The sequence below is a fragment of the Mytilus californianus genome, unplaced genomic scaffold, assembly GCF_021869535.1.
Source record: "Mytilus californianus isolate M0D057914Y unplaced genomic scaffold, xbMytCali1.0.p SCAF_4, whole genome shotgun sequence".
NCBI classification, from domain to species: Eukaryota; Metazoa; Mollusca; class Bivalvia; order Mytilida; family Mytilidae; genus Mytilus; species Mytilus californianus.
In genome coordinates, this window is record NW_026262690.1 from 98345853 (window position 1) to 98361614 (window position 15762).

A 15762-nucleotide genomic window follows, 5' to 3' on the forward strand; every position below is an offset into this window, starting at 1 on the left:
TAAATTTTAAGATTTTTGAAGGGGCAAATCAGTATCATTCCATTGTCTTAAAGTTGATGGTATAAAAGATTCTTTAGTAAGGGATAATCTACAAAAAGGAGCAATAATATCATTGCCATTTCGCAAAAGATATGCAGCTGGTCTGGTGCAATATGGAAAATTGAACCCCCTGCTAAAACATCATCTAGTGCAATTTGATATTTTCTTGCAATTAATGGTCATAATTCCATAACAATTGCTTAAAATCCGAAAATCTGAAATATAGGATTCTTTAGTCAAAAAGAGGGAACAAGCAGGGGTCAATTTTCCATGATGGGGGTCAAACTATGGTTAAGAAAAATTGTTGGGACATTTTTCCCCAACATATGTTGTTTAAATAGAATGCTTATTGGCATATTTTAGCTAGGTTAAGTATTTGAAATACTATTATAATCTGAAATTATGACATCAAGAGGCTAAGTTAGTAGGGGGTCAACATAACATATTCAGGAAATGTGTTATAACATAGTTTACTCATGCAGTCAGAATGCTTATTTGAGCATTATAATTAGATGAATAGTTGAAATGCCATAAATACTAGATATTCAGGTAGCTGTTGGGCAGGTCAATATATTGGGGTTTATAGAGGGGGGTTCAATTTTCCATGGCTGAGTAAAAATGTTAAAAAATATTTTCAAACATGTTTTATTCCTACCAAGTGCTTATTAATGCATTATTACTATATAAAGTAGTTTGAATAGCTATGACAATTTGAAAATTATTTATAACAAAATTACTTGACAAATTTTGATTTGGTGGATAAAATTACAATATTGTATAAGCCCCCCCCCTTCATTTGAAAATCTATATTTTCAGGCATAGGCTCGTATAAATTTGACTTTTGAAGAATAATGTTATAAATCTGATACATCAAATGAGTATTCAGATGCTTTATATATGCTACAGTATATATATTAAGGCATTTAAAATGCTTTTTTTTTGCAATATATAAATTTTGTAGGCCCAAACCTTGAAAGTTGAAATTGTTTGATTTAAATGTCAAAAATAACTACCCAAAGTTCAAATATAAAAATGTCCAGTTGAAAAAGTCAAAAATTAGTATGTCTGAAGCTGTCAAACTGATTTATAGACCCCCTTAACATAAAATTGTCAATATTTTGAGTAAGAGCCAACAGACTTTTCTATAATTTTGATAAAATTTGGCCCAAATGTAGTACACTACACTGTTAAAGATAGGAGAAAGATACCAAAGGGACATTCAAACTCATAAGTTGAAAATAAACTGACAACACCATGGCTAAAAAAGAAAAATACCAACAGACAAACAATAGTACACAAAACACAACATAGAAAACTAAAGACTGAGCAACACGAACCCCGTAAAATTTACAAAGGGATGATTTCAACTTCACCACTTGGAATTCTTGGTTTAATAGCTTCCTTGTGAGCATCAACCCTCTATCAAGGAAATCATGATAGGAAATACAAGCCCTGGAATATCGTATCAACTGGGAGATATATACTCCGTATGAAGGCACTGCTGGAATTTTGCTAGTAGAAATGGAAAATTCACAATTGGGAAGCTGAAATCATCTCTTTTGTCATAAAGTTTTGTTTTCAACCGACCCTCATTGTCAATTTCTAGATGCAAGTCAAGATATAAGGCAGACTTAACTGTATCTGTTGTATTCTTTATCTCAAGTTCGATGGGATAGATGCGTTCAACATAGTCACCAAATTTTGAATTATTTAGTAGTGATAAGTTAAAACTTACAAAAAGGTATAGCTGATATTATTATTATGAGGGGCAAGTAAATGAGAAGTTTACAGGAGTCTTTGATGTCTGTTCTATTTATTGCATTGTTGTCAACCACTTTTGGAAAAAGAGTTTTTAGGGAAATAGCTCATTATTTTTCAATCACATTTGGTGTTTATATGTGTTATATGATGTACATGTATGTCTATTTAATTGCTAAATTTTCTGTCATTATTTCTACATATTGATGTTCAAAAAATATATTTGTTAGGAGCAGCCGCAAATTAATCTTAAAGAGAAGCAAAAGATACCAAAGGGACATTCGAACTCATAAAGTCGAAAGCAAACTGATAACCCCATGGCAAAAAAGGAAAAAGACCAAAAGACAAACAACAGTATACAAAACACAACATAGAAAACTAAAGACTTAAAGCAACATGAGCCACACAAAAAACCGGGGGTGATCTCAGCTGTGACGGAACTGTAGTGGTTGAGAATGATTTTTTGTAAAAGGCCATTTAAGCTTTTTTTGGTGGTGTTTAAATTTAGAATAAATATCAGCCTTTAAATACTTTATAAACCTGAAGAAATCTTATTACACACAGGATATTCCGTTCTTTGATGTTTTTTATAGAGCCCGTAAATTCATATTTGACCCATGTAAGCTTATTCTTAAAGTAATCCATTTAGAATAGAACTGGTAGTTAAAATTGAGAATGGAAATGGGGAATATGTCAAAGAGACAACAACCCGACCAAAGAGCAGACAACAGCCGAAGGCCACCAATGGGTCTTCAATGCAGCGAGAAAATCCCGCACCCGGAGGTGGTCCTCAGCTGGCCCCTAACTATTGTGTGCTAGTTCAGTGAAAATGGACGTCACACTAAACTCCAAAACATATAAATGAACTAAAATTAAAAAAACATACTAGACTAACAAAGGCCAGAGGCTCCTGACTTGGGACAGGCGCAAAAAATGCGGCGGGGTTAAACATGTTTTGTGAGATCTCAACCCTCCCCCTATACCTCTAGCCAATGTAGAATAAAGAAACACATAACAATACGCACAGTAAAACTCAGTTTAAAAGAAGTCCGAGTCCGATGTCAGAATAGGTAACAAAAGAAACTAAGCAAAATGACAATGATACATAAATGAACAAAGGACTACTAGCAGTTACTGACATGCCAGCTCCAGACCTCAATTAAACTGATTGAAAGATTATGTCTTCATCATATGAAAATCAAGTACAATCCCTCCCGTTAGGGGTTTAGTATCATACCATCATAAAATATATGAGAAGAACATAACCTGTATCATGCCAACAACTGGTTTTAGAATAAATGTGTTTATTTCCGATGCAAAGACCCTATGAGTGAATCAATGTTAATACCAAAATATGCAATCCTTAATGACTTGACAACAGTATCGTAACTATATCCTTTCCGATAGTCTGTTTAAAGGTTTGGTTAGCTTTTGAGGTGAATGCCGACATTTTTGTGCTTTGTAAAGAATATTACCATAAAATATTGGATAGTTAGTTCTTTGGATATTGTGTTTATCAGTAATCAGTGATTGATTTTATTTTCAATAATAAAACATTTATTGCTATCCATTTAATAATACTTATTGACCTATTTCCTGTTAAAACTTATATTTTGGCATTGCACAAGGTCATGCCTTTCTCGTATGATGTCTTTACACTAAATCATTATGGAGGTGCTCTGATTGATGTTTAAGCTTGGGAAAACATGGTTTATTTATTAGTTGAAGCAGGACTCATAAGTACTCTAGGTATGTCTTTTTTGTCTTTTAAGACAAGTTGTTATATAAAGTCAAAATAGCTAATAATGTGACGAGTGCCTTGCGGGCATCAAGATTTCATTTTTTTTTTACCATAAAGAATATCTGTACCAAAAGTTGCTTGATCTTGGGTAAAGAAGGCCCCTATTGATTTTGTGGTCGAAAGATCAAAAGCTAACTTAGGTTCTGACATCATTAGACACAAAGATCTCATACTTGCATAGTAGGATTATTTACCATCATATGTAGTTGACCATATTATACTGTCATTTCATTTGGCTATTTTACCTCCATTGCTGAAGGCAAAAGCATTTCTGGTAACTGCTCGACTTTGTCTGTCCCTCTATCCGTCCTTCTGTCCGTCTGTCCTTCTGTCCGTCTGTCCTTCTGAAAGACCTTGGGTGAAGATCTTTCGTCAAAAGTTTTATTGGCTTCAATGAAAGGGAATGATTTAAGAATTGGTCTGGAGCATGGTAATGTTAAGTTGTAGCGAGTAAGCAATTTTTACATCCGTGGTGCAGCCACTTCCTATTTGCTGATTGTTTGAACACTCATTGTACAAGGAAAATTTATATGCATTTATTTTGTCTTTAATGAAAGGAAATGATGAGTAATGCTCCAGTATACATGTTACCTCAATCAATTGGATGCAGCGACACTAGTCAGACCCGGTATTGGTCTTGTTATTGTAGTTTTGAGACTTGGACTTTTTTTTACTATCCTTCCACAATGAAAACTTGTGAACCCAACTCATTGAGACCCTTTGACAGAATTCTCTCTCATACTTGGGAGGATGTTTTGGGATCTTGTGTAATTTACCATGTTTTACCGTCATTATGATTCCACCTTTTTATAGGAGAAATTGGACTTTGACAGTTGTAACACAATGACATAACACCATATTCTGCCTATTGAATAACAGGAACCAACATAATGCTTGAAATACAGTAATTTTAATTCCTGTTAGATAGTTGTATTTTGTATGCACAATTTTATTCCTCATTAACACTGTGCAGGGAAAGAAATAAGTGAATTTTACAGTCTGATATATGGTAGCTCTTTTGAATTTTTTGTGAAAAAAGCTATTTTAACATTAGTTAACTTGTTTACCATTAGTTTTGAATTTTATGTTTACCTTTAGTTTGGAATTTTTCAACATTCATTACATCCCACATAACATAACATCAATAAAAATACTTTATTCAAGTCCAATTGAACATATTTTTGGAAATAAATCTTTTTCATTTATGCTTACACATGTTAACCCAATCAGTTGCATGCAGCAATGTAGGTCCAGACCAAGTATTGGTCTTGTTCAGCCTCAGGAGTGGATCCAGGATTTTTTAAAGGGGGGTGTAATTTTATAAAAGTGAAGTAATATCGCCAAGCGTAGCGATGCAAATAAATTTTTGGGCAATTTAATGCTAATAATGATATACATGTATTTTCCAATCAAAAGGGTATGCCCTCTACCACCTTTTCTTTCCTTTTCTTAAAAAAAAATATGCAACTCTTCGCCAATTTGTGTGTCATTTGCCAAGCATACTTACAATTCTATAAGATTTGAAATTAACCATTTTTTGGCTGTTATTTCTATGCATATAGTTATTGCAACGAGTCATTGAAAAGAGAGGTAGTTAGTTTTGCTATGAAAATGTCCAAATTAAATGTTTATACTATTCATTTTATGAAATGTTTTCTATATTTGTAAGAATTGTGCACCAGTATTTCATCTTGTCAAAACTTATTGGAGACACAGCTTTATTGATAAAAAGTTAATCTCTGCTTGTTCTATTTTCAGTTGTCAGAGACTAGGACTTACCTCCTTAGCCTATCTTTGGAGAAGGGACCAATCAGAACTGCTGAAAGAAATGATAGATTCAGGGGTGTCAGCTATTTTGATTAAAGTAGCATCTATGGGTATGCATTGATTTCCTTGTTATTGTAGACAATTGTTATACACACTGACAGTAAGTCGTGAACCCACCAGGTAGATCCATGATTAGTTGTTAGTCAACTAGTCACAAAGGTCAATGTTTGCTTTTGCATCACTCGGCATTTTCGATTTTCATCCATTTGTTAACTTTTTTACATTTTATTCATTTTGTTTGTTGGGAATTGTATTAAACATGAGGAAAATCACATACATGTGATTCTTTCGGCGGGTGTCAAAATTTCCTGATTTTTAAGCTCTCTTCCGTCCCTCCCGTTAAGAATTTAAATCTTCCGCTTTTTCGAAAATTTTGTTATAAAATCAATGTCATTCCCTTGTTGACCCTAATTAATATCAATTTGTGTCATTAATTAAGGTGGTTATACCAGCAAATTCAGTGGACAACTCACTGGCTTCAATTGACGGCCTGGGTGTCAAACAAACCGTTAATTAACGCCTATTTAGCCCTATTCCCACCGCTACTCCTAAAATATTATCTATCATTGAAAGTAGGAATAACTTACAAATTGAATACACAATTATATAAGAACGTAACCTCAAGGGTAAAAACTTTCTTTGAACATACAAAAAAAAAGTATATTGCAAATTATTTTTGATAATCATACTTTTATTAATGCACTGACACATTATGATTATAAATGTGTAGTTTCTCAGCTGGTATGTATACTGATTTTACAACTTATATGATGCAGTGCCATGAAATATACCTTACCAGTCAGAATGGTACTGAAAGAAATTTTATTTCTATAAATCATTCCTTTTGTTCGGGATAGTACAATGAGCTAAAAAAAAATCAATATTAAAATTGCATAGTGACCAAACTACAATCAAAACTACAAAGTACAGCAGCATCACATTGTTCCCTCAGTTTTGGAGTGTTTATATGATAGACATTAGAATGTTTTTATTCCATGATTTTATTTTAGTTCAAAAGAATAAAGTTTAAAGCTATGGGATCATTTTAATTTTAATTTGACAAATGTAAAAGTTCCGCATTAAACTTTCATCTAGCTTGTTAAGAAAATAATAGTACATTAATCATGATTAATGGTAATGCTGTAATCTTACAAAAATAGGGAATGTGTAATTAAACTAGCATGATAAATAACTTAAACTTAACAGGAAAAATGAAAAACGTTGATAAAAATGTCAATATAAATTCTCCAGTTATGAGGCCCAAACTCCAGCTGAAAATTTTCAAATCTCCAGTTGTGACAAGACAACTCTCTCACATGTATGAGATCATGTGTGGAAGGTTCTTGATTTAAATTCCTTATTTCATTTGAGCAAAAAGTTTAATTCTTGATCTTGATTGGTGAATTATCATTTGTCTCATTGAAACAAATTAAAATATAATCTGCACCAACTTTAAAGGAATGACAATGTAAATAAAAGAACCTTCAGTGAGCAAGCTCACATACCCAGGGTCGCCAATATAAGATGACACATCTGCTTAATTGAATAAAGCAATGACATTTGAAATTTTCAAGTTTGACAGATAGTTTGACTGCCTAAAGGATTTATTAAAAGGTAATTGAAGGGGTATGGCTACCTTATCAGGCAAATCTTCAACACATTATGACTTATTACATCAGGTTGTGATGTCTTGATTTGATTAAAAATTTCGTAAAGATTTATAGATGTATCGACGGGTGCCACATGTGGAGCAGGATCTGCTTACGCTTCCAGAGCACCTGAGATCACCCCCGGTTTTTGGTTGGGTTCGTGTTGCTTAGTCTTTAGTTTTCTATGTTGTGTCTTGTGTACTTTTATTTGTCTGTTTGTCTTTTTATTTTTTAGCCATGGCGTTGTCAGTTTATTTTCGATCTATGAGTTTGACTGTCCCTCTGGTATCTTTCGCCCCTTTTTTTTTAAATAATTCAGTTCAACATTTGGGAGTAACATTTAAAAAAGATTCAGTTTTGTTATGTATTTATGGTGAAAATTGTGATGGTGTCATATGGTATTTTAAACACCCTGAAAATTATCCATTGTAGGGAGTTCAAAATATCAAGGCTAAATAAAAGTTCTTAAAGATCTTTTCTTAAATGTTCTATTCCTACCAAATTCAATTTTCCATAGCAGGGGGTTCAAAATACCATGGCTAAGTTAAAATGTTTAAACATCTTTTCTAACTTGTTTTATCCCTACCAAATACTTATTAATGCATTTTTATTATATAACATAGTTGGAATAGCTATGACAATTTGAAAATCTGAGGTCTATTAGGGGGGTGGGTTCAACTTTCCATGGTAGGGAGTTCAAAATACCATGGCTAAATAAAAATTCCAAATGATTTTTACATCGCGATGGCCGTGAGGGCATTCTGATGTATTGCTATCGCCTAGATTTCCATTACGTAACTTTTGTTTTGGGTTTGTAACCGATCTATAAACATGATAAATACGCGGATATTAACGAGTGCAAAATAACATTCCTTATCGTTTGTTATAAATACATCTTTTCAATGAATACTGATAAAAATATTTTTGTTTAGAACATAAATTAATAATATGAAAATGTTTTGTCGTTAGATATAAATATATAAGTAAAAAATCATTAATATGCCTACTCATATCCAATCTTTTAGAAAAATTGAATTTTTACAGAAGAGTGTCCACCATGCACTCGACTGCACTCTTATTAGAATAGTAGAATAGAATGATATACAAATGGATGAAAATTATATATAAATGTAACTGTTATATTAATATAATATATAACAACAAACCAGTGTATACTGATTTGTATCACTACAATATAATATACAATTATGGCTCGTTGAAAAGGTGAATATCCAAAATTGTCAACACGAGAAGGTTATTTCACTGAGGGCGCAGCCCAAAGTGAAATAACTTTTAAGGGTTGACAATTTTGGATATTCATCGCTTCTAAGGGGCCACAATTGTTTTATTATACCGAACTAACAGTGGAAGGGCATTTTGAATAATTGTAATAGCACTTACCCTTACTTGAGTCAGTAACAAACACAAGTTGACGTTCAAAAATACATGTAATTTATGTCTTAGAATTCTCATATGTACAACAAAGGTAGATTCTTTTTGTAAAATATTGGATGGCCCTGAAAAGGACCGTTATAAGAGATATCATCGGCACAAGATGCACGTCAAAAGCCTTATTTCCTCTTCTCTCGATCAATGGGTTTCCTGTAACTTGAACATTGCCATTTTTGTCGAGCCTGCGACTTTTGTCGCAGAAAGCTCGACATAGGGATAGTGATCCGGCGGCGGCGGCGGCTAAGGCGGCGGCGGCGTTAGCTAACTTCTTAAAAGCTTTATATTTTAGAAGGTGGAAGGTCTGGATCCTTCATACTTTGTATATGGATGCCTCATGTTACGAAGTTTCCGTCAGTCACATGTCCAATGTCCTTGACCTCATTTTCATGGTTCAGTGACTACTTGAAAAAAAAGTTAACATTTTTTGTAATGTTAGATTCTCTCTTATTATAAGTAATAGGATAACTATATTTGGTATGTGCGTACCTTGCAAGGTCCTCATGCCCATCAGACAGTTTTCACTTGACCTCGACCTCATTTCATGGATCAGTGAACAAGGTTAAGTTTTGGTGGTCAAGTCCATATCTCAGATACTATAAGCAATAGGTCTAGTATATTCTGTGTATGGAAGGACTGTAAGGTGTACATGTCCAACTGGCAGGTGTCATCTGACCTTGACCTCATTTTCATGGTTCAGTGGTTATAGTTAAGTTTTTGTGTTTTGGTCTGTTTTTCTTATACTGTATGCCATAGGTCTACTATATTTGGTGTATGGAATGATTGTAAGGTGTACATGTCTAGCGGGCAGGTGTCATCTGACCTTGACCTCATTTTCATGGTTCAGTGGTCAAAGTTAAGTTTTTGAGTTTTGGTCTTTTTTTCTAATACTATATGCAATAGTTCAACTATATTTGGTATGTGCGTACCTTGCAAGGTCCTCATGCCCATCAGACAGTTTTCACTTGACCTCGACCTCATTTCATGGATCAGTGAACAAGGTTAAGTTTTGGTGGTCAAGTCCATATCTCAGATACTATAAGCAATAGGTCTAGTATATTTGGTGTATGGAAGGACTGTAAGGTGTACATGTCCAACTGGCAGGTGTCATCTGACCTTGACCTCATTTTCATGGTTCAGTGGTTATAGTTAAGTTTTTGTGTTTTGGTCTGTTTTTCTTATACTGTATGCCATAGGTCTACTATATTTGGTGTATGGAATGATTGTAAGGTGTACATGTCTAGCGGGCAGATGTCATCTGACCTTGACCTCATTTTCATGGTTCAGTGGTCAAAGTTAAGTTTTTTCAGTTTTGGTCTTTTTTTCTAATACTATATGCAATAGTTCAACTATATTTGGTATATGGAAATATTTTATGATCTATTTGGCAGTCACGCAGGTTTATTTGACCTTGACCTCATTTTTACGGTTCATTGCTCAGTGTTAAGTTTTTGTGTTTTGGTCTGTTTTTCTTAAACTATAAGCAATAGGTCAACTATATTTGTTGTATTGAAGAATTGTTAGCTGTACATGCCTGCCTAGCATGGTTCATCTGACCTTGACCTCATTTTCATGGTTCATTGGTCAAGGTTTAGTTTACTTGGTTAATGTTAAGTTTATGTGACAGTTGTAATAAAGCTTTATATTTAGGACTATCAACATAATATCAATGATTAGTAAAGAAGGTGAGACATTTCAGCGTGTGCACTCTTGTGTTTATTTACGTCTGTGACGTCATTTTCATGGGTACAAATCAACAAAGTAAAAAGGTTATTTGTCGGTGAATAATAGGGTTATTCAACGCTGGTGTAAATTTTTAGGGTAATTCGTTCTTCCTTGCAATTGAATGAAAATTAACTGAACTATTCCATGTCACGTGATAACGTTTTACCCAATAGAATTGTTTGAAATATATGTAAGGTATAATAATATACAATTATGGCCCCTTGAAAAGGTGAATATCCAAAATTGTCAACACGAGAAGGTTATTTCACTGAGGGCGCAGCCCGAAATAAAATAACTTTTAAGGGTTGACAATTTTGGATATTCATCGCTTCTAAGAGGCAACAATTGTTTTATTATACCGAACTTAAAACAGTGGAAGGGCATTTTGAATAATTGTAATAGCACTTACCCTTACTTGAGTCAGTAACAAACACAAGTTGACATTCAAAAATACATGTAATTTGTGTCTTAGAATTCTCGTATGTACAACAAAGGTAGATTCTTTTTGTAAAATATTGATGGCCCTGAAAAGGACAGTTTTTAGAGATATCATCGGCACAAGATGCACGTCAAAAGCCTTGTTTCCTCTTCTCTCGATCAATGGGCTTCCTGTAACTTGAACGTTGCCATTTTGTTTATTTACGTCTGTGACGTCATTTTCATGGGTACAAATCAACAAACTAAAAAGGTTATTCGTCAGTGAATAATAGGGTTATTCAATGCTGGTGTAAATTTTTAGGGTTATTCGTTCTACCTTGCAATTGAATGAAAATTAACTGAATTATTCCATGTCACGTGATAACGTTTTACCCAATAGAATTGTTTGAAATATATGTAAGGTATAATAATAGTTATTACGGTGAGGTTGAATTTCCTGTCATTTATTCATCATCCACGCACGAACTTGTCTCAGAAAAAAAATATCTCTGTACATTAACCTCAGTTTCAGGTATAGAGATGTGATTTTTTTCTGTGACAAGTGCTTTTGACAATCCACAAGAACTTGCGGTCATCCTATGTTCAGTACTTCAGTACTTTGATTTCTGACATGTTTTATTCTTACAAAATATTTATTAAATCATTATTACTATAGTACATAGTTTGAATAACTATGACAATTTGAAAATATGAGATATATAGGGGGTTCAATTTTCCATGGTAGGGGGTTCAAAATACCGTGTCTAGTAAGTGAAAATGTAAAAAAAAAGTCTTACATGTTTTATTCCTACCAAATACTTATTAATGCATTATTCATATATATACATAGTTGGGATAGTTTTGACAAATTGAAAATATGAGGTCTATATAGGAGGGGGTCAATTTACCATTTTAGGGGTTTCAAAATACCATGACTAAGTAAAAATTATTAAACATCTTTTATAAAATGTTTTATTCCTACCAAATACTTATTAATGCATTATTGCAACATTGTTTGAATATCTATGACAATTTGAAAGTATGAGGTATATATGGAGGTGGAGCAATTTTCCATGGTTACGGGGGCTCAAAATACCATGGCTAAGTAAAAATGCTTAAACATCTTTTCTAACCTGTTTTATCCCTACCAACTACTTAGTAAAGCATTATTATTATATAAAGTTAAAATTTATAAAACTTCTTTTCAACATATTTTATTCATACCAAATACTTTGTAGTATAACTTATATAAAGTAGTTTGAATAGCTATGATGATAAAGAAAATCTGAGGTATATGGGGAGTTAAATTTTACATAGCAGGGGGTCAATTTGCTATTCTAAAATGATTCAAGGAGTTGAAAACTATTGGACGCCCACCATTTACAAAGAGAGGCGAAAGATACCAAAGTGACATTCAAACCCATAAGTCAAAAATACACTTGACAATGCCATGACAAATAACAACAACAACAACAACAACACTACTTTATTTTAAGAGGGTTACACAGTTAGCTATGTAACTAATCTTCCCTGAGGCCCTCATCATAGAAAAGCATAAACAAAATGCAAACATATACATGGCATACATAAGTATAAAAGTCAAGTATGATGATAATGTTCAAATAAAGAAAAAGACCAAAAGAAAATCAATAGTACACAAAAAACAACATAGAAAACTAAAGACTGAGCAAAACTAACCCCACCAAAAATCAGGGGTGATCTCAGGTGTTTCCGAAGGATAAGCAGATCACCAAATATGCTCACCAAACGAAATAATGCTTGGAGTTGAACAAAACTTGTATTTTTCAGAAAACACTTCCTGAATTAATGTCTGATGTCAAAATTAATGAAAGTTGACAACACATGAACATAAATTGCTTTGTATGCATCAGTTTTTGTGCCTCACACAAAAATGCTGACATGTCAATTTTCTAGTTAAACTGGTGTAATTAGTATCTTGAACTAAAATGTTTGTTGGAGATGATTTTAGATCAGTTTTCTTAATTAGATATAAGAAGATGTGGTATGAGTGCCAATGAGACAACTCTCCATCCAAGTCAAAATTTATAAAAGTAAACCATTATAGGTAAAAGTACGGTCTTCAACATGGAGCCTTGGCTCACACCAAACAGCAAGCTATAAAGGGCCCCAAAAATTACTAGTGTAAAACCATTCAAACGGGAAAACCAACAGTCTAATCTATATAAAAAACGAGAAACGAGAAACACTTATGAACCACATCAACAAATGACAACTACTGAACATCAGATTCCTGACTTAGGACAGGTGCAAACAATTGCAGCGGGTTTAAACGTTTTAATGGTACCAAACCTTCACCCTTTTTCTGAAACAATAGTGTAACATCACAGCATAGAAAGACACACTATAAAATATCAACTGAAATAGCTTAACTCAATCAAAGGACATATTAACACCAGTGAACATGTTAAATTGAAACGTATTTCATGGAAAAATTGAACGCCCTTTGATATCAGAATTTCATATAATCAAAGCATTTAAGCTACATGATCTAATAAGTATGCTTCATTTTTATATGACCGCAAAATTTTTGCAGTTGTATAACGGTATGACGTTGTCGTCTGCTTTGTATAAGTCTATGGATCTATGAAATTGTACCACAAGGTTCTATACGGAAAAAAGGAAGGTTGGGATTGGTTTTGGGGGTTATGGTCCTAACCATTTAGGAAAAAGGGGGGAAAAAAAACCCACTTTTTATACGACTGCAAAAAAATTTTGGGGTCGTATAATGCTATCATGTCGTCGTCGTCAGCGTTGTCGTCCAAAGACATTTGGTTTCTGGACAATAACTTTAGTTTAAGTGCATGGATCTCTATGAAATTTAACAAAAGGTTCAATACCACAAAAGGAAGGTTGGGATTGTTTTTGGGGGTGATGGTCCCAACCGTTTAGGAATTAGGGGCCCAAAAGGGGCCCAAAACAAGCATTTTTCTAGTTTCAGGACAATAACTTGTGTATAAGTATTGTGATTGCTCTGAAATTGTACCACAAGGTTCAATACCACAAGTAGAAAGTTGGGATTCATTTTGGGGGTAGTTGCCCAAACCATCCAGGAATTAGGGGCCAAAAAGGGTCTAAAACAAGCATTTTTTTAATTTTCAGGCAATAACTTGTGTTTAAGTGTATTGATTTTTCTTAAATTATACCACATTTTACAAATGGAAAATTTCTTCAAATGTTTTTTTTTTTTTTTTAAAAAAAGGGGGGGGGGGGGGGGGGGGGTAAAAAAAATTTTGGGTGGGGTCCATTTTTTTTCATCAAGAATTAAGAAATTTGCAATTTTCCAAAGAAAAATTGGGGGTCACCATTTATTTTGCTAATTCTTTGTATATAGTCTGAAAACAGATCTACTAAGTATTGCGCAACAGCACAGTGTATTGCACAACATCAAGAAATCTTCAATTGAATATAAATTCAAATCATATAACCAATTTCAAGTTCTTTGACACATTTATTCTGTGTCAGAAACCTATATGGTGTCAAATATTTAATTACAATCCAAATTCAGACCTGTATCAAGCTTGAATATTGTGTCCATTTTTGCCCTTACTGTTCAGGGTTGGACCTCTGCGGTCATATCCAACTGCACTAGGCGAAGCAGTTTATTTGATACTTTGTATTAATTGCTTATTACTTGGCCAATTTCAATAGGGTTTAATTCAAAGTCTTGAATTCTTGTGGTTCTTTAATATGCTGAATATAACCATGTATTGAGATTTTGGGCCCCATTTTTAAATTGGTCCACATTAAGGACCAAAGTGTCCTAAATTAAATTTGTTTGATTTCAACAAAAAATGAATTCTTGGGGTTCTTTGATAGCTGAATCTTACCATGTATTTATATTTTGGATATTGGACCATAAAAGGCAAATGTTCAATTTCAAATTTTTAAGTTCTTAGACCACATTCATTCTGTGTCAGAAACCTATGATATGTCAAATTTTTAATTACAATTCAAATTCGGAGCTGCATTGCACAATTAATAGAAATTGTAAGTAGATTCATAGTTAAAAATAGATACAGCATCAAATTCTAATTTTAGAGAAGAAATTATGTATATAGTTTGAAATTTACTATTCATTATTAAGATATTTTGAAAAAAAAAAAAAAGGTAAGTTTTAAAGTTTGTAGCTCACCTGGCCCGAAGGGCCAAGTGAGCTTTTCTCATCACTTGGCGTCCGTCGTCGTCTGTCGCCATCGTTGTCTTTAACTCTTTACATTTTGAACTTCTTCTAGAGAACCACTGAATGGAATGAAACCAAACATAGCATGAATGTTCCTTATGAGGTGCTGACCAAGTGTTGTTACTTTGAAGCCGATCCATCATCCAAGGTGGCCACCAGCAGGGAACTTAGTTTAACATAGGACCCTATGGGAAATACATACAAATGTCTTCTTTTAGAGAACCACTGAATGGAATGAAACCAAACATGGCATGAATGTTCCTTTTCAAGTGCTGACCAAGTGTTGTTACTTTGAAGCCGATCCATCATCCAAGATGGCCGCCAGCGGGGGACTTAGTTTAACATAGGACCCTATGGGAAATACATACGAATGTCTTCTTTTCGAGAATCACTGAATGGAATGAAACCAAACATGGCATGAATGTTCCTTATGAAGTGCTGACCAAGTGTTGTTACTTTGAAGCCGATCCATCATCCAAGATGGCCACTAGCTGGGGACAGTGCTTAACAAAGGACCCTATTGACAATACATACAAATGTCTTCTTTTAGAGAACCACTGAATGGATTGAAACCAAACATGACATGAATGTTCCTTATGAGGTGCTGACTAAGTGTTGTTACTTTGAAGCTGATCCTTCATCCACAATGGCCGCGAGCAGGGGGACTTCCTTTAACATAAGACCCTATTGGAAATACATACAAATGCTTCTTCTAGAGGTGCACTGAATGGAATAAAACCAAACATGGCATTAATGTTTCTTATGAGGTGCTGATGAAGTGTTGCTACTTTGTTGTTGATTTACTGTTCAAGATGGCCACCAGGATTTTTTATTAAATTACAGGGCCAATATTAAACAAAATTTAGCCTCACTCA

At 33.7% G+C, this 15762-nt stretch overlaps 1 protein-coding gene across 3 annotated transcripts in view; it reads left to right on the forward strand.

Moving 5' to 3' along the window:
- The window catches only part of LOC127698941 (uncharacterized), a 278817-nt gene that overhangs the window by 98016 nt on the left and 165039 nt on the right, over positions 1 to 15762 (forward strand). For all 3 annotated transcript variants that reach the window (XM_052202712.1, XM_052202711.1, XM_052202710.1), the window contains exon 5: positions 5357 to 5475. In XM_052202712.1, the coding sequence (XP_052058672.1) occupies positions 5357 to 5475 (119 nt within the window). The remainder of the gene's footprint in view (positions 1 to 5356; positions 5476 to 15762) is intronic.